The sequence below is a fragment of the Nelusetta ayraudi genome, unplaced genomic scaffold (genome assembly GCF_046127955.1).
Source record: "Nelusetta ayraudi isolate G7.1 ecotype Tasmania unplaced genomic scaffold, CSIRO-AGI_Nayr_v1 ptg000008l, whole genome shotgun sequence".
Lineage (NCBI taxonomy): Eukaryota > Metazoa > Chordata > Actinopteri > Tetraodontiformes > Monacanthidae > Nelusetta > Nelusetta ayraudi.
In genome coordinates, this window is record NW_027466058.1 from 4,027,122 (window position 1) to 4,046,729 (window position 19,608).

The following is a 19,608-nucleotide window of genomic DNA, read 5'->3' on the forward strand; positions in this document are numbered from 1 at the left end:
AAAAGTGCAACCATCTTGACTAAATCACCTTCAACATTTCATAGCTTCATTTTTACTATATGTCAAAGCATGAAGCCACTGCATTAGACTACCTAACCGGAGATAAAAGATGAAAAAGAGGAAGTGGACTTGCTGAGCTCAATAGCTCAACATGGATGTTTCAGAGACGCGGTTTTATCTGGATAATGTTTTCTTACATTTCAGAAAAGAACAAAACTGAAACATGTTTTTGCCTGGATTGCAGCCTCTATCTGTAACTTCCTGGTTTGCTTTGAACGTAATGCAACAGGAGACATTTTTACCTGTTTGTTTTTTTTCCAGTTCTCCAGTTTGATTTTTCAATACACCGCTCAGCATGTGAAAGGGTTAACTCTCCCGTAGCGATAAGTCTGCGCTGCCTCTTTGGATGTCCAAGGACCAGTGAAATCCCGGCCCGATAAGAGTGCTGCCCTCTCGACCAATGGCGCGGCTCTGTGCATGTATCCGTGCAGAGAGCGGGAGCAGACAGCCTCAAGGTTACAAGCGACGAGCAGACAAAACTGCATGCAGCGTTTCCTCCACCGCTTCGTAACCACGAGGCCCCCCCCCCACCCCAACCCTCAGCCCCCCACCCCTGTTAGCCCGGTCTTGTTTGTTGCATGGCGTCACTCTAAATAGGTTGAAATACTTTTGTTGTTTGTCTTTGCGTGTGGCTATCTGTACTTTGTCACTCTGAACTCTGGCTGCATCTCAATCTCTTCGTCCGTGATTGCTTTGTGATACGAGACTCCTCCCCCGCTGCCCTTGAGTGTTGAGCCTTGGTTTGTTTTGTTTTTTCGAGGTTCTGCAAATGAAAAAAAAAAAATGGGTGTGTAAAAAAAAAAAGTCTTGTTCAGTTCTTCTAACTCAGCTTTAACAAATATATCTCTATGTCAGAAATGACATTATAATCAAGCGAGGTTTTGCTCTGGAAATGGTTGGTTGGTGATGAGGGGCCGATTCTTCTCCCGCGTTGGTGACAACAGTTTTGCCCGTCGTGTTCAATGTCGTGATCAATTTTAGCAGAAAACTAAATTTGAGCTTCTGCGTGAGGCTGTAAAACGTTGTGAGTCTGCTTAGCGAAAACCAATCGAGTTTTAATTTCTTTTGGAATTAGCTGGCAGCACATGACTGAAATAACTGTTAATTAGCAAAATATCAGACGAGCAGTGTTGTGACTTTGCTCGAATGCTGAATTCTACAAAAAAAAAAACACAAAAACTCTTTTGAAACAAAGAAAAAGCGAAAGGATTAGCACATGAGATTGCAACCTTTTTCCATTAGCAATGAAAATGCAGCAAGGCGTCTGAGATATTTGCGAAAGCAGTGCTCAGATTTTGTAAAAGACAGAGCCTAATGCGAGGGTAAAAGGAGAGTAGGCTGAAAACACCTATTTGATCTTAAGGAGGTAGTGGTTCAGAATGACAGTAATGGGAAAAAGCTGTTCTGTGCTGCTGAGCCGCAGCGACACCCAAGAATGAAACAGAGGGGTCTGTGGGAGCACTCTGGGTGCCCCTGTTTCCAATTACTTCAAATGTCACGCTGATGTGTGTTCACTCTTGAACTCTGTCCCCGCAAATGTCACTTTATTTGGAAATAGCAAGTAAAGAGCATTTGACACCAATTGCTGCTTCCACCACTTTTAGTCACGCCCGCAGGCCTGCTTGGACTCAGACCCTAGCGTGTGTGTGCGTGCGTGCCCGTGCGTGCGCAAGCGAAGCCCCCGTGTCACGAGCTTCTCCTAGCTTGGGTTTTTGCGATGTTTGTCGCTCGCACTCTGCAATTTTCGCCCCGGTTTTCTGGAGCTGCGTAATGCCGCGCGGCGTCACACGGCATCACTTCACGCTCCGTTGCCGAGGCTCCTCTCACACACACACACACATTTTTTTTTCGCTCTCATAAGCGGCATAAAGCTAACAGGTCAACAGCCTCCCACCCGCTGCTGCTTTGAAGGAGGACACTGGGCCCAGAAGAAATTATCTTTAGACGACTTGCAGTGACGTAGCATGTGAAGAGTGAGAGCAAAGGGTGTGATCACACGTACGCCTGTCCGAACTGGACTGGATGTTCATTACATGGAAACGGTTTACTTCCTCAGACCCCCCTTTTCATTGCTGTCTCTCTCCGTATACACTCTTGCAGCTAGATAACTGACATTCACATTCTAAAAAATAGTGCATCCACCTTTAAAAGCTATAGGATAATTCACCTTCAACGTTTTAGAGCTTCGCTTACCATATGTCAAAGCATGAAGCCACTGTGTTAGACTGCCTAAGCAGAGACGAAAGGTGAAAAAGAGGAAGAGCTCAACGTGGATGTTTCAGAAGAGGCAGTTCTATCTGGATAATGTTTCTAACATTCAACAAAAGAACAAAACTGAAACATGTTCTTTGCCTGGATTGTGGCCTCTATCTGTGACTTACTGGTTTGCTCTGAATGCAATGGAACAGTCATACCCCAGTCTTATTGAATCGGCTTCAACTTACAAATGTTTTTGTAACTTATCACTGGGAATGGCAAGCAAACAAGAAAGACAAAAAAGTAACCTTCCGGGGGAATAAACAAACCAAAGAAAAAATAGGGCACAGAGGATAGCGTCAAGGTCCATGGTAGGAAAAACATTTAAAAAAAACAATTGATAATATTTTCAGAAAAACAAAAACATGGAAAAGAATGACCACAAAGAGGTGCAAAACTTGTACTAGGAAAGGCAAATCAATTTGTGCGTCTCTACCGAGAGACTGAAAACAACAACAACAACAAACAAAAGCCTGAAAGAAAAAGTGAAACAACCGGCGAGGGGCTTAAATTGCCCACAAAGTTGGAAAAACCACCAAACAGGTCATTTCGGTTTGGAGAGGGATGCGGAACAAAAGCAGAAGGAAATAACCACAAAGGGATGCAAGGGTGACCACCGGTCTTAAAAACAATGAGCAAGAAACTCAAAATGGCCGAGCGAGAGGGGGAGAAACAGAGAGAGAGAGAGAGAGAGAAAGAGAGAGAAAGACAGAGAGTGACAGAGACAGAGACAGAGAGAGAGAGAGAGAGAGAGAGAGAGCCCACGCAGCAAAAACAACCGAGTTGGAAGCAAAACAGCTACAAGACACAAAACCTACTGTCGATTTTCACACTTCCATCTCCAATGTGTGATAATCAGCCTGTGGCTGTTACTGTATATATTAGGCCCTTATGATATGGCCATGCTGATAAGGCAGGTGGTGAAGGCCCATCCACTTAGGCACAACCAGAACTTGTGAATAAGCATTAAAGTGGGCGTGACCGTTTATTTTTAACCACAAAATTCTGAAATGTGACCATTCAGAAAATACGAACGTGTGCTTTGCTCTCAGGGCGCTTCCCCGCTGTGAGTGACCTTCTCACTGTTATTTCACGCACACGCAGAGGTCCACTCGCATACATTAGACCCTTACCTACCTGTCAGGGTTTTTTTTTATTTTATTTTATTTTTTTTTATTCCCCCTTAGCACAGGGTTAAAACACAATGGACGTGGATGCTGCCGCAGGCCGAGAGGCTGACAGGTAGCGTGGGTGTCTTGGTAAACAGTTCTGGCAGTGAAGGAAAGAGGTGTGCGTGTGTGTGTGTGTGTGTGTGTGTGTGTGTGTGTGTGTCTCAGCAGCGGGGAGAAGGTGCTGCTGCTCCACTGACATGGGTCACGGTGTCGGGCCGGAGGAAGCGGGACGAGCAAGCCATAAAAATGCGGTGACAGCAGAGGAGATTCTGCTGCTGCAGGAAGGCGGCGACACGAAGCGCTTCCGTTTGACACACGGCTGTAAACAGGACCCAGGGGTTAGCGCTCTGTTGTGTTTTCTATATTCCGAGCGTTGTAAAGGAGATGTGCCTGCACGGAGGAAGAATCTACTCCTTCATGTTCTTCATTGTAATTCTTTCCAGAAGAACACAGAATGAGAGGGGGGGGGGGGGTGTCCTCTTTTCTGCCGGCTTAGCAACAGAAAGAAGCACTCGACTCGAGCCTCACACATCTCAACGGGGTCGACGTGCCGCATAAAGAAACCTGATTTCAGAGGGTTTTTTTTTTTTCCTTCAATTACACGTCCAACATAAGCACAAGTACCTGCTGTTATCATCCCTCAGTAAAAAAATAAAAAAATAATAACCTGTCTTGTACAGCACTGTCTTCTAAGAGTGGAGCCAATCAGTTGCAGGTGCCATCGTGTTCAATTTGGAAGTAGGGTAACACAACAAAGTGCAACGGACTTTAACTTTCAATTTTGACTCTAATTTTATTTCATTGTCTGTTTTTTCTAGTTACACCTGAACTGTAACCCACTCAAACTGCACCAGCACCGTGTTCTATTCTTTCACGACCGTCAAGTTGACCATCTAACAAGCTGGGATAGGAGAGTGTTTTGTATTGGCCGCTTGCATTGTCTGCCTTGATGATCCCACTTCGCTTCTTCTTCTGTTGCTTCATCGTGGCGCTCTTCAGGCCAAGGGGTTTAGCTATGTAATCTCCTCATCAGTATTTAATTTTTTACAACAACTCCAATAATTCATTTTCTTTTCTAAACAGGTTGCGGACAGATGTGCAGAGCCAAGAAAATGACCAGTGTCCTCGATGACATCTCTAAGGGTCGATTTTCTAAAAAAATAAAAATAAAAATTAGAGCAAAGTACTCTCGCCATTTCTGGGTATTATTGGCAGGGGCCGCAATAGATGGGTGGTTTATTGTTAGAGAAAATTGGCAAAGTGAATTGTGCACAACCCCAGCACGACTTGTGTTCTCCGCCCACTAAAACGTCACATATCTTGCAGCTCAGCTGTCCAAGGGGGGGAAAAATAAATAAAAGAAACGACGAGAGAAAGAAAAGATTCCGCCTGTTCGACTTCGCCCTCGCAATTACGACAGCACCTGAAGGCAACAGGAGGAGACCCCCGAAACCCGCTGAAAGCCCGCCCGGTGTGAGCGACTGCTCGAGACTTTTAAAGACCGCAGCAACTTCCACAACAGTTTCCAACTGTCTCCACAACTGCCTTCGCGGAGGGTTCTTGTTTCATTCATCCCGTGTTGTGTCCCGGTGTCACACGCTCATGGCTCGCCGGGCGGTCGGGCTCCTGCTCGGGCTGACCGCCGTCCTCGCTGCGCGCTCCTGCTGCGCGCTGAGCTGTCCGGCCATCTGCCGCTGCGGCGCGCGCACCTTCCAGTGCAGCAGAGACACTCAGCTGGCCTCCGGGGCGGCGCCGGTGAAGAGACTGTGAGTAAAGCCGCCTCAGTCTCTGTCTCTCTGCCTGTCTGTCTGACACCGGGAATATAGAAACGCGTAACTACTCTAACTTTTTGCTTGAGTTGAGATTTATTTTTTCTTTAGACCTGTTGATTTTATTACATGCGAAGTTTACCACCTCAATGATTCTCACAGGTGGTTCAGTCACGTGACTTTCACGGAAGTCCCCCCTCTCGCCTTCAATGAGCTGATCAACATTACCATCATGTGAGTTTGTTGTTTATAAGCTATAATTGGGATACATCTTGCATGCGTGCTTGCTTTATTTTTCAAACTCCTCTTTCTCTTTTATCTCCTACACGTGAATTACAATATTTATTGCCCCAAAAATTTAGGCTTTTGGCAAATGAATTAGAAAAGATGCGACAACAGTCTTTCCTGAGTTCATTTGAAGTGATGTTGCAGTCCAAAGGAGCAGGATAATTTGCCTCCTCCATTCAAACATTCACAAGCTGGGAAATAGTTTCTGGGATTCGAGCGTATCAGTCGAGGTCCGTTTACATTCAGAAAAGTATAGTGGCTTCAGGCTTCTGTAGTCAGGGCGCCCAAGAGTACTCGGCTCTACCCACTTTGTGTTAAAATATGAGTTTTTCGTATGTGAATATTTTGTAGCAGCCAGGAATAGCAGCTACAACTGCAGCAATTGTATCAAGTAAGGGCAGCGTTTGACTCTGCCGTATCTTTTTTACTGCCATTTAAGTAATCTAAACTTGAAAATATACAATAATATATACTATACTGTCATTTAATAGTTGTGTAGATGAGTGATGAGAGACAATAGCAACTGTGGGGCATTTTTCATTCTTTCCCTCCCAGTATTATGTCCCAGTTTTGCACCTTTGGCCAGATAAAACCAAGTGATCTCAGACATTCAGGCCAGAACGAGGCTGCAAGAGGCCGCCATCACTATCTCAGCCCGAGGGCGAGTTCAAGCAGCGTAACCCGTGTCAAGGCAGCGGCACGAGGGCCAGTGACACAAAGTGGGATAACAAGCTCGTCGGCACCAAGTTTGGCACAGCCAGGGCTCGTTTTTGGCAGACACGTCGCGTAACACGAATGCAGACGAGACGAGAGTGTCGTAGTTTCGGAGGAGAGTGGGTTAGTCTTCAAAGGAGAGCAGAGGAGGGAAATAAAACTAAGCTGGGGAAGAGGAAGGAGTGTTCAAGGACAGCAGGAGACTTGTTGACTTAGTTTGTCTGCAAAAGTCTTTGTTTAGTCCTCCTTTTTAAACATATATTCACTCAGTCTTCCTGCCCCAGATGCATCAGCGATGCAGCGATGTAACTTTGGAACATATCCAAGCAAGAGGTGAACTGTGTGTGCGTGCGTGTGTCCTAGAAGTGTGACTAGTTGTTGGTTTTAATATTTCCCCCAGGGCTCCAATCCTACTATCAATCAACTCTGTCCCACTTTTCTTTTTTTTAATTACTTTTCTTTTCTTTTTTTTTTTTACTAATAGAAAGCCGAGAGATTCTGTATCGCTCCCCAAATTTCTCCCTGCGCTTTCAAAAGAAAGAAAAAAAGAAAACGCAATGCCATGTCTGCTACCTTGTTATGCGAGGCGCCCTTGAGAGCGATTAATCTGCCGGCTGATGACTGAGGCCTGGTCTCTGTGCCGCAGCGAGATCTCCCAGAGCAACAGCATCACGCGGATACGGAGATGCGCCTTCTTCTCGCTGAGCAGCCTGGCGCAGATGTAAGTGACACGTCACCTCCCTGCGCATGTCACGCTCACGCTGCGGAGTGAAAGGCAAAGTTTATTAAAGCGACCTCGGCAGCTTTCACACGCCACTCCCAGAAATAGCCTCCCCGCGTTTGGAACAGCTGCTGTTTGTTTGTATTTTTATTTTATTTTTTTCCAACTAACTATTGTTTTTTTTCTCCGTGTTTATTCCTGCAGTTCGTTGCAGAATATCAACAGTCTGAGAGTCATCGAGAAAGGGGCCTTCACTCACCTGCCCAGGCTGGAGTACTTGTAAGTCTGTTCTTGCCCTTATAGGGATCTCTGACGCCTTTAGAATCCCAGTGTGCAGCCAAACACTGTGGAGATTCATATCCTTGTTTTATTGTAATACACTGCCTCGTGTCTGCTGGAGCGGCTGACCAGATCTGGGCTTAATCAACTCTTTTGTCCTTAAGAGCTCCCGATGATTTAAAGGTCCAGCACGTTTACATTTTTATTCTTGACTCCAGCAGAGCAGCAATTATACAGGGAAATGCTCAAGAAACACTCATAAATGCTAGTTTATACTCTCATTAGTTTAAATAGAGAAGTCCCTGCAATGTAAATCATAGTAATTTTCCAGTTTTCCAGTAACTTTCTAACCATAAGGGGATGTCAGTGTTTTGAACTGGCTCTCCCCACTTGGTTCACATTATTCTCTCGACAGTCATATTCAGTTCTCTCTAAAAAAAAAAGAATCTCTTCCCTAATAAAGTGGCCTTGTTCCCCTTGACTAGATGTTGCCTCAAGGGTGCCGAATTTGGTTTCCAATTTCAAATGTTTGATGTTGTTTTGATGTGATGATGTACTGCACTGTGAGAATTGTACGATAACAAATTCCGAATTCTGCCCGAGAAGGTCGATATATTACAAAAAAATGTTATCCTTCATTCAATGTTTTGATTACACGTCATCGTTGTTGTTCTATATTTAAGCAGCATAGCAGAACTGTCCCTCCCTGAATTTTAGTTACATTTTATCTCAAAATTGTATCCTAATGTTTCAAAGTATTTCACCGGGGGCAGCTTCAGACTCGAGACCCCTCCTTTAATATACTTAAGTTGCCGAGCCTAAGATATTTTTTACCTGTTTGATATTCATCTTCTTGTCAAAGGTCAAAAAGCAGGCAGCGCCACGTTGTGACAGAACGCCGTTCCCTGGATTGTCAGTTAGCAGTTTAGACAGTCGGGGAGCTCAGATGTCTTTTGAGCGACGCCGAGCACTTCTCCCAGCTTGCAATCACCTCTGCTTTGTCGCTGGTCTTCACAGAAGCATCTCCAACACGGGGGTGACGCACTTCCCTGACTTCTCAACCGTCTCCTCCTTGGCACCCAACATCATCCTGTAAGTGACCGCGTTTTAAAAATAGGGTGATTTTTCTAATTGGATTAGTCTCTTTACCGCGCACCCCCGCCATCCCTTCGAGTGGAGCCGCGTTGTTTCGCTTTTATCTATCAAATGTCTCCCCCCCCCCTCACGACTAACATCATTTTGACTGATAATCGAGCCCGAGCCGACATTATCTTTCTTCCCTGTGTGCAGCGAGATGGCCGATAACTTGCGAATCTACAGCATCCCCGCCAATTCCTTCCAGGGCCTGACGGAGGAGTATGTTGACTTGTGAGTAACCGCAGCCAAAGTTCTTTTGTCGCTGCCTTATTGGTGCAAGGAGCGCTGATAAAGTGTAGCGCACCATTTGTAGCAAATATGCTCTGGTGCCTCAACACGCTTATGTAATAGGATGTTCAGTTCTTTGACATTGGCAATAGGTGCTTCCGACCCTCCAAAGACTGAAATGGAATAACACGGTGTCCTTGACAGGAATCTGGTTCGGAACGGGTTCAGCCAGATCGAGTCTCATGCTTTCAACGGGACCAAGCTGACCACGCTGTAAGTATCTGGGTGGGCCAAAGGTTGGTCTCCGCTCGGTTCTTTGGACAGCGGGGCTCCTGGTTTTTCACCCAATCGTTGAAACTGCATGTGCCGGCGCACAGGTGTAATGTACGACTAAACAGAGATCGGCGCCCCCGTTGTTTGGCTGGCTCTGCCCCGTAGGGTCCAACGTTGATGAGGGCGAGATGTGTGGCGACGCCCCGCTGTTTGGAAATTATCTTCCTCGGTTCGGCTTCGGCAAATGAGAAAAAAAGGGCAGCGCTGGAGTGCGACCTTGCACAGCAGCTGGATTTTCACTCTGAAAATCTGCCTCGCCCCTTTTTCCAGCCCTCCAACATGAAGCGTTTTTCAGTTGATATTGGATTCAGAGAGTTTGAGTTGAGATAAAACCAAGATGCAGCTGCAGTAAAACTGCCATCAAACTCCCACTCGATCGCTTGCAATGCTAATGGAAAATTAATTTTGTATTTTGACACTTCGTGTCAAATTCCTCACATTGTTTTACAATTTGATTATGTTTTTTTTTAAGTGTTTTACATGTTTGTATTGTCATGTGCAGCACTTTGCGGGACAACAAGAATCTCAGCGACATCCAGGAAGATGCTTTCGTGGGAGCCACGGGTCCAAGTTTCCTGTAAGTCCTCGGAGATTTTTGTAAGATTTATAATTGTGTTATCCTATTATTGTAATTTTAATGTCTTTTTTCAGGCTGAACTAAACCACTGTTTTCAGCAATGAAAGAAACAGAACAATAGTAATAACGGCAAATAGCTGAGTGGCGGCAAAAAAAAAAAACGTAATTGCTAAAATCACTGAGTTGGAACTGCTGCCCTGTGTGGGCAGTCGTAGCAGAGTAACCGGCTCTTAAAATATTAAAAAAATTTGAGCGCACCTGGCGAAACAAAAGGAATTTAATACTGGTGTCAATGCACTTGGAAAAAGAAAAATCTTTTACACCTATTCGTGTCCCTGCGGGTCAAGGAGTTTGCAAATTAACAGCCCGACACCAAAACCCCGTCACCTCTCCAGCTCAACAACCCCGCCGCTCTCTCCAATTCTTTTTAATTCTTCACCCTTATCGTTACGCCAGATTGTGCACAATTTACCCCGGCGGTGAGGGAGGCAGTAAAAGTAAAACTCCATCGCCGGTGTGTTTAATATCAGTTAATGAAATCTATAATGCGAAACAAAAAAAGAGTGGGGGAGGAGGAAGGTGGGGTCCAAAGCAAATTTATGTTTGTGGCAAAGTCAAATACGTGTGTGTGTGGGGGGGGGGGGCGCAATCGCACGTGCGCTATCTGACGGCGCTTAAATCAACACGGGGCCCAGGCGGTCATATTTGAACTGGGTCGGCCCGAGCAAGATTATTATTCATAACAGTGTTTATCGTTTTCATTGTACAAACATTAGGGGCAGTGACAGCCTGTCCGTGTAAACACAGCGATGGCTCAGACGGGACGGCTGAATGCTGATTAATGAGTAAACACCCCGGCCGGGCCTTCAAGGTCCCCTGATTGTGAGCGACCCTCTGTCTTTAGATATGGAATTAGCTCTCAGGCTGCTGTCAGTCTATTGTCAGTCTGTGCTGTCACTGCTGAACTGAGACAACGTCTCCAGCAATTTTCCCTTTATGTGAAAAGCTGCAGGTGTGCTGGAAAAGTGAACTGGCGGAAATTCCTCCAATCAGCTAGAATGAGCTTCACTTATCTGTCTGTCTGGCTGACTGACTGACTAACTGACTGAATGATTGAAAATTTTATTTCAAACATGTCGAAGTAAAAGAAAAAAATCAAAACAAAAATAAATCAAAATAGTCAAAACAGAAACGATGATTACCCCAAAAAGGAGTAGGATGAAGCAAAAGCTTATTGAATCCTACCCCTTCACCGTTACTGAGTCATCAACAGTCAAACCCCCCACACACCCACAAGCATACATATTTACATATGTTCATATTTACAGACAATAGAAAATAAATAATGTAAATAAGCAAATAAACAAACATTGAAAACACCCGATTGAAGCCCTTCTTCCTCCCATTCATTCCCTGTGAAAACCGTGTGTTTGTAGCACTTTTTGAACCACTGGGTCCTGCCTGTTCCACAACCTCACGGAAACACAAAGACTTTTTAAAGTTGTACACACCCGTCATTGTTTTAACTGAGAAATTGTGTCTGTGTTGTGATCCAGGGATGTTTCCTCCACAGCTCTGAGCTCTCTGCCATCCAGAGGCCTGGGCCAGGTGAGGCTCCTCAGAGCCAGCGCCACCTTCGCCCTCAGGGCCCTCCCCCCGCTGGCCGGCCTGGCCGAGCTGGCCGAGGCCGAGCTCACGTACCCGAGCCACTGCTGCGCCTTCCACACGTGGCGCCGCCGACAGAGGTGAGGCTAATGAACAAAAAAATAATAAAAAAAAATTGACGGAAAACGAAATAGCAGCGGGCTGGTGATGAACTGCTGAGAATATTGACATTTCATCTCTCTCCCCTCTTCTTGTTTTCTTACTTGAAGGGAGAGCGCCCTGAAGAATTTCACAAAGCTCTGCAGCCCGAGCCAAATTAAAATGTGAGTCGCTTTGCTGTGTAATTCAAATCTTCTCTCTCTGGAGTAAAACAGTGAAATTCATTTTTGCTGTGGAAACACCAGATACTCAGTTCCTTCTCTTATTTACAGTTTTTTTTTACACTCACAAATAAGCACAAAGCAGTTCAATCAGAAGACAATGCCTGGGCCCTGCTCAATGCTCAAAAGCTTTTTATCTTCATAGGTTGTCCCATTTCACATGCAAAATGAAATGTTTATACAATATTTGTGTCTTCTTTTATCAGATATATGAATAGAATTGATTGAATTGAATTGAATTGACAACATCCATGATGCCTGTCTTCTTGTCTTCTTTCCTTTTGGCCATTCCCATCTGGGGGTGGCCACAGCCAATCACGTGCCTCCGTCTAACCCCATACTCTGCATCCTCTTCTCTCGCACCAACTAACTTCACGCAGCTTTCACTGAATTTATAAATCTCCTCTTTGGTCTTCTTCAAACTCAATAATACTACCGTTCAAAGGTTTGGGGTCACTGACTCATTTCTGCATTGAACTCCATTATAACCACCTTCACCAAATAATCTTCTGGAATGCCCTGAGAACATTACTAGTGCGTGGAAATCAGTCAGGATGTACTGAACGCACATGGGATGGCGTTGACAGTTGTTGCCTTGGATGTCTAATTGAATGTGATTTTAAGAATCAAGTGTGCAAAATGCAGCCATTGTTACAGAAGCTGAAAGCTCTAAAATTGCGAAACAATTGAAACATTTTGAAAACAAATCTTTTTATTATAATCACTCTTAGTTGTGTGTGTGCTAAACCATATATGAGTAAACAAAGCATCATGGTTTATATTTTATGTTGTTTAAAAACAACTGTGCTCACAGAATTCTGCACACTTAGGATTCTCTAAATCACTTTTAATTAGACATTGGAAATGATTTTGATTAAACACTAAAATGCTGACTGATTTCTGTGCACTCATAATGATTAGAGAACATTCAAGAACTCCATTACAACCATTTTATTTCATGAAAATGGTTGTATTGGAGTTCAATGCAGAAACGAGGGGGTGACCCCTGTCAGCTTATATTCACAGGAATACTATTGTGCAGTCGATCCATTATCTACCTCCCTCCTGCTTCCACCATACAGTACAACCTTAATTTGGATTTACTAATCTTCACTGAACTCGGTCTTCCACTCCAGAGAGCCCACTTCAGGGGACCTGACTTTCATCGACGACATCAACTTCCAGTACACAGACCTGGAACTGGACTGCGTCAGCAGCCCCTCGGTGAAGTGCACGCCCAAGCCGGACGCGTTCAACCCCTGCGAGGACCTGCTGGGCTCCCCGGTCCTGCGCTGCCTCACCTGGGTGGTGGCCGTCTTCGCCGTGGCCGGCAACCTGGCCGTCCTGGCGGCGCTGCTGGCCGGCCGCCGGAAGATGACCGTCTCCGGCTTCCTCATGTGCAACCTGGCGGCGGCCGACCTGTGCATGGGCCTCTACCTGGTGCTCATCGGCCTGGCCGACTCGCGCTCCCGCCACGAGTACTACAACCACACCGCCGAGTGGCAGACGGGGCCCGGCTGCGGCGCCGCCGGCTTCCTGAGCGTGTTCGCCAGCGAGCTGTCGGTGTACACGCTGACCACCGTCAGCCTGGAGCGCCGGCACACCATCACCAACGCCATGCGCGCCGACAGGAGGCTGCGCCTGCGCCACTTGGCGCCCGTCATGGCGGCGGGCTGGGCCTTCTCCCTGGCGGTGGCCCTGCTCCCCCTGGTGGGCGTGAGCAGCTACGGCAAGGTGAGCGTCTGCCTGCCCATGGACATCGAGTCGGCCGCCTCGCAGGCCTACGTGGTGTCCGTGCTCGTCCTCAACGTGCTCGCCTTCCTGGTGGTGTGCTGCTGCTACGTGCACATCTACCTGAGCGTGCGCCGGCCGGGGCGGCCGAGCCACCGCCGCCGCCGGGGGGACGCCGCGATGGCCAAGCGGATGGCCGTGCTCGTCTTCACCGACTTCGTGTGCATGGCGCCCATCTCCTTCTTCGCCATCTCGGCGGCCCTGCGCGCGCCCCTCATCAGCGTGTCACACTCCAAGATCCTGCTCGTCCTCTTCTATCCCATCAACTCCTTCTGCAACCCCTTCCTGTACACACTGTTCACGCGGGCCTTCAGGAAGGACGCGCTCCGGCTGCTGAGGCGCTGCCGGCCGGGCTCGGCGCCCTGCGGGTCGCAGGCTCTCGCCCCGCGCACGAAGTCCGCGGAGAGAATGTTCAGCTGCGGGCCGCGCTCGCTCAGCTTCTACGCCTATCACATCAAAGGCTGCTTCCTCGACAAAGCAGCGACGTGATGGGAGGGTTTTTCTCGAGAACGTGTGAAGGCAATTTGCGCAAACGGCGCTAAAAAAAAAAGAAAAAGAAAGAAATCGTCGCGTTCCTTCAGAAATCTGGGTCAGGGCGCGGAGATAGTAGGTCTCCTATGTGACAGGCGCCAGATCGGATTTGATCCAGGATGCTGCACAAAGGGGGAGCTTCATCAGGCAGGACCGAGAGAGCTCAAAGTGAAGATGACGGGTGCCACAGCTTCTGTACTGTACACACAGAGATGAACAGGGAAGCGGATGGATGAAGCCGGAGTGGAAGGCGCAAGAAATCTCAGGACCAGGATGTTAACAAGATGCGTTACGCTCCATACGATTACATAAGGAAGAAGAGATTATTATTTTGTGTAAGGGTCAAGGTCTTAATTTACTTGACTTGAATGTCTTCAAGTTTATCGTTAGAGCCATGTTTGCCATGATTGTTGTGAAATAATATTTAGACTGCCGATGATGCTCAAAGTTAAACATTAAATCTTAATCACAACCAAAAAAAAGCAAGCACCACTTTTTTTCACTAAACATCAGATGCCCGACACCCATGACTCAAACCTCTTTTTCACTTAGTTACACACATTCAACTCGCACACACGGAAAACAAGTGTAGTTTTTGTGTAAATGTGTCTAACAAAAATGTTTTTATCAAAATGTTTTGGGGTTTTAATATTTCACAGTTGCAATATTGTTTAATACCAACAAATCAATTTGGGTGTTGTGACTATGAAATGAGGACGTACAAAAAATAACCGCCTAAATTCATTTTTGCTGATGAGGGTGTGTAAATGGTAAGTGGTAGAATTTTAAATTTAATTTGGACAGCAATTGTCTGAAAGTCTGAAATTAAAAAAAGATTAAACGGGGGAGGGGGGGACCACATCAATGACTTGCAAGTGTGCACAGAAATAAAAGTGTTTAATGTAACAATGGCACGATTCGGTGTGATGAATCAAGTCATAATGACAGTGTCTGAAAATTAAAGTTTTTTTTTTTGGTTTTTTTTCTTAAAGGAACCACACTCAAAAAAGTAACTTGTTTGAACACTGCCTTTAGTAAAGCTCATAATTAGTGTGTCAAATAAAAAGTTTGTGCGGTTGTTTAACCGCTCTCTCTACGAGCCAAATAACACCAAACAAAAGCACTTTGTGTTTTTCCTCCTAATAAAGTTTTCCGCCATTCAACACCATCGTTGGAGTTGCGAGACAGCGCTGAGGCTCGTTACCACTCGGCTTCTCCGACGGCTTTGGAGAAGACGTACTCCCTGCCTCCGTAACACATCACTCCGTCCTTTAAATGAAACTTCCAACGGTTCTTGCTGCGGTGGATCTGCAAAAGGAAGAAAGCGCCAGGTTAAATCCGGTCAGCCCGCTGCGAGACAAAGTGGAGGGCGCTCCGCTCCGCTCTTGCCTTGTCATACTGGCAAACGATCACGTTGTCGGTGTCGAAGAGATCCGGGATGTCCTGCTCGATCACGTCGTCGCCCGAGTTCAGCGGGTCCTTGTCAACACAAAGTGTGTTTTGGGGGTGAGAGGTGTCGAATTCTGCACAAAGTCAAGAGGGACTTTCCCCCTCCCCCACCCCCCCCAAACAGATGCTTCACCTCCTCCTCCACGATGGCCAGGTCGTCTGGCACCTCGCTGTCGCTGCTGGAGGAAATGCTGTTGCCGTCGCTGCTTCCCTCCCCCTCCTGCAGCGCCTTGATGGCCTCGGCGTTGATCAGACCCAGGAAGTCGTTCTCATCCAGGGGGGCTCCCTCCGCGTCGTCCTCGCCGGAGTTGTCCGCCGGACCGTCCAGCTGGACGATGTCGGACAGGTCGCTGTAGCTGTAGTCCAGGTCCAGCTTGGCGTGAAAAGCAAAATTAATCAGAACAAACCTCTTAGAACAGGTGTGGGTAGACTACGGCCCAGGGGCCATTTGTGGCCTGTTGAGCTTTTCAGTCCGGCCTACAGAACTTGAAGAAATTATATTAATAGTCAGTAGGTCATAAAATAGCTGTATTTCATCCATTTTTCATTGTTTTAAGAGTCATTTCAGTAAAGGGCACGGGGCTTCAAAGACACACTTTGTAACTTTGCTTTTGTTCATTTTCAATTGACATTAAAGCCTGTTTTCTATATATCCAATGATATATGGGTCACCAAAACACTCCATCCATCTGCTCCTGCACCTCTGTCAAATTTTAGAACCCATTGTGGCCCATTAGTCAAAAAGTTTGCTCACCCCTGTCCTAGAATGTCACCTAAGAAAATCAACACTTACACAACCAAGTTCAGTTAAATTAAACTGACAACATGATAGATTTCAAAAACTATAAGACATTTAGAGTTTCTTTTTCTTTTCCTTCTTTTATATGATGCTGCTGCTGACTGACTTTTTTAATTGAACCATTCATACATTTTGTAATTCCTGTCAATGACAAACGTATTTAATCTTGAGATGCGTGAATAGAGGGATTATTACAGCCGGAGCCGTCTTTGAAAATTACCCCGAGGAGCTCATCAGACTGGCTGCCAGGCTTCGCACACGCCAGACTCCTCGCCATCTCCGCTTTCAGCCTCTCCTCCTCGATCACTTTCTGGAGGATGTCGTCAATGTCGCTGCTCTTCAGTTGAGCTGCGCTGTGCGTCGAGGGCTCCTCAGCGGCGATTTGAAAGTCAAACAATTCATCGCGGGACGGGCTGCTGGCGGTCAGATCGATGGGCTCGGCCTGTGAACTCGGATCGTTTTCTTCCAGCGGGATCTGCGGCTCTGGACACTGGGTCCCCTGGAGATGCGAGGTCTCGTCGGGCGCCGGTAGCTGCTCTGGGAGGCCGCTCTCCGGGCAGGAGGGTAAATTGCCATGAGGGTTTGAGAGGGAGGACGGCTCCACCTCCTGACAGCGGGTGGTACTCGCTGAGAGCACTGCAGGCTGAGAGGAAGGAGCTTCTCTCCTCTCGGGGGCTTTCTGCTGGCTTGCAGAGTGCTGACCAGCCGCTGCCTGAGTGACCACCACGGGAACGTTGACCTTGTAAAGCTGACCTGAGGGAGGGGAGCGTGAGACGTTAAACAAGAAAAGAAACACAGACTCAGATGTGTATAATATAATGATGTTACCAGAAGCTGTTTGGAGCGTGACTCCAGCAGGTATCTGCACAGGGTAGGAGAGCCCAGCAGGGAGGGAGAAAGTAGCAAGTGCCTCCGCGTTGTTCTGCAGCCAACAAGATGAGACCAAATTCGAAACAGTCAATCAATTATTGAAACAGTACTTGCTGTTTCATATGTGACTGACTAACCCAGGCATGGGGACCATATGCCGCCCGCTGAACTTGAAGAAATTATATTGATAGTAAGTCATAAAATAGCTGTATTTCATTCATTTTTTCAGCCATTAAAGCACATGTTTTATACATATTGCATAGTATATATTCTTTCTCCTATGAGGTGGGTCACCAAAACACTCCATCTGCTCCTGCTCCGGACCCTCTGTCAAATTTCAGAACCCGTTATGGTCCACCCGTCAAAAGGTTTGCCCACCCCTAGACTAACCTATTAATGCAAAGTAATGTTTTATCCACTATGACAGTTAGAATTTTTAAAAAAAATTCTCATAATGTCCTCCTCTAAATAAACAGCATTGTAAGACTTAGCACTTACCTTGAGCCTGGGGAAACTTTGGATATTCTGATTTGCTTGGTTCACAACTGAAGCTGAAAGGCAAAATAACAGTAATAATGATAAATTCTAGAAGAGAGGACGCCTCTGAATCCCGATGATGTCACCTGCTAAAAATAATTCTATTCGGGGCGCATCTTGAGCGAGCTGAGACACTTTGAGCGTTCGACCCATGTGACTGGCTGTACTGCAGACAATAATTAGATTTGCTGGCTTTGTCAAATGTAGTTTGTCAAAGGCAGCACATTACCTGTGACCTCCTGATCGGGATGCCTGTAGTTGGCAGGGAGCTGCAGCACGAAGTTGGATGAGTTGATGCTGTTTTTCCTCAGGTCCTCCATCGCTTTTGACTGCATCATCTTCGACTCCCACAGCTGCACAGCAGAAGACACAGCAGCATGTCTTCCTGGTAACAAGTATACATCCTCACTAGACGACCTTCCACTGATGTAACTTTGAGTGAATAGACTTGTTTTCATCTTTTTTGTCAGAAGATGACAAAAAGACAAAGATGTTACATTTTTACACTGTACAACTCACGTGTTTCAAATCATCCAGGACACGGTCTTCAAGACCTTCATCCAGAAAGAGCTCCCTCACGCTTTCGATGACATCATCAATAATGGACAGATAGAGTTTGGCCTGCAAGAATTGAAATTGCTAAATAAATTTATCCCATTTACATATTGAAATTGTATATGCTTTTCACAGTGAGCTTAAAGTACTTAAGAACATTACGTTGATATGCAAAATATACTCACTTTTTTAATATATTTTGGGTAAAAGTACAATATTTAAACAACGTGGAAATTTGGTGAGACGTTAATAATGCTATTGCTGTTATAATTGAGAATTGTCGCCACCTAGCGTTTGGAGTCAAATCACATTTTTGGCGTTCTTGGATATAAAAGCGTTCTAAAGACGGCAGTTGGCTATTGTTTCAAACAACACAGCCTGTGCCCAGTGTGTTAATGTGTTTTTGGCTAGCTGTTGGATAACGGTGAGAAACTTCCGTAAATACAGTCTTGCCGCACAGCGGTCTCGGCGCGCCAGCCTGCTTTAAGAATAACAAAGAAAGCAACTTTGCTTACCACCGGGCCGGTGTTGGTTAACATGATTTATGTCGACAGCAGCCGGGGTCCCAAAACCACTTGTGCAAACAACATTTTAGAGGGAAGTTGGAGACGTCCGACGGCTGCTCCAGCACCGGCCTCGTGGGAGGGCGGACACAGGTGAGAGTAATGAACCTCATCAAGGTGAAGGTTGCCGATTGAGATTGTGTCGTTCCACTCCACACCACTCGTTAAAAGTTAGGCATGTTTGACATTCGGGGCTGAACTTATCATCTTATAGTCAACGAAAAAACATCATACTTACTTACATTCTTTACTATCTATCACTTTGCATCTTTCACTCATCATACGGTCTATGTGATTAAACCGCCATCACAGTGAGTTCTGGCCAGTTCTGGTACTTTCTGGCCCACAAAAAAATAAATAAATAACTTACTCTATATCAGGCAAAACTTTGACAAAACAATCATCACAACGAGTTTAATTGTGACGCACTTTGCCCTAAGATAAACCAGTGCGCAATTTAAATATGCTCAGAAAAAACTCTTTTAAAGATGCAAAACTTTAAAAATGTTGGTGAATTGACAATTTTGTACTAGACAGACAAGACTAATGATTAAATACTGTCGAATCTGTCGAGATTACTTCCAGCATTTTCATTTTATATATGTATTCAGTCAATCTTCATCAGAGTTCAGTATGTTGCAGAAAACACTTTGATAATCAAAACTCTCTTTTTTGGGGTCATTTCGCAGAAACACAGTTTCATCTTACAGCTCTTCAAAGACGAGAGCATGAAATCTGAACCTTAAATCATACCACAGAGGGAGTCCTTTCCCTTTTCACAGTCCCTACACCGGCATTGTGATTTAAAATAAGTCATGTCAATTATACATGGTTGTGTTGGTCACAAAGTTATGCGCCAACAGGAAGCCTTTTTTTTTTTTTTTTTGCAAAAGCCAATGGGAAGCCTTGTAGAAGCCTCCATTTATTTGAACCAATAGAAAGCCACATTTAACATAAGACAATAGGAAGCCTTGATTTGAACTAGCAAAGAGGA

General features: G+C 45.8%; 2 protein-coding genes across 3 annotated transcripts; one reads left to right on the top strand and one right to left on the bottom strand.

Annotated features, from left to right (window-relative positions):
* Positions 1–4,929: 4,929 nt before the first annotated feature.
* LOC142883703 (lutropin-choriogonadotropic hormone receptor-like) lies at positions 4,930–13,799 on the top strand. Its single transcript, XM_076018804.1, has 11 exons — positions 4,930–5,254; positions 5,420–5,491; positions 6,906–6,980; positions 7,185–7,259; positions 8,277–8,351; positions 8,550–8,627; positions 8,829–8,897; positions 9,460–9,534; positions 11,091–11,279; positions 11,409–11,462; positions 12,656–13,799. The coding sequence occupies exons 1-11, from the start codon at positions 5,091–5,093 to the stop codon at positions 13,797–13,799; spliced, it is 2,070 nt and encodes a 689-aa protein (XP_075874919.1). The 5' UTR covers positions 4,930–5,090.
* A 663-nt stretch (positions 13,800–14,462) lies between these two features.
* On the bottom strand, positions 14,463–19,471 carry gtf2a1l (general transcription factor IIA, 1-like). Of its 2 annotated transcripts, XM_076018803.1 has the most exons (10): positions 19,368–19,471; positions 18,567–18,686; positions 18,016–18,117; positions 17,726–17,849; positions 17,458–17,510; positions 16,918–17,011; positions 16,310–16,842; positions 15,424–15,663; positions 15,231–15,320; positions 14,463–15,149 (listed from the first exon to the last, which is right to left on the bottom strand). In XM_076018803.1, the coding sequence occupies exons 2-10, from the start codon at positions 18,588–18,590 to the stop codon at positions 15,042–15,044; spliced, it is 1,368 nt and encodes a 455-aa protein (XP_075874918.1). In that variant the 5' UTR covers positions 18,591–18,686; positions 19,368–19,471; the 3' UTR covers positions 14,463–15,041. The 2 variants fall into 2 exon arrangements, with proteins under 2 accessions (XP_075874918.1, XP_075874917.1); XM_076018802.1 differs by lacking the exon at positions 19,368–19,471 and having other exon boundaries at positions 18,567–18,895.
* Positions 19,472–19,608: the final 137 nt, after the last annotated feature.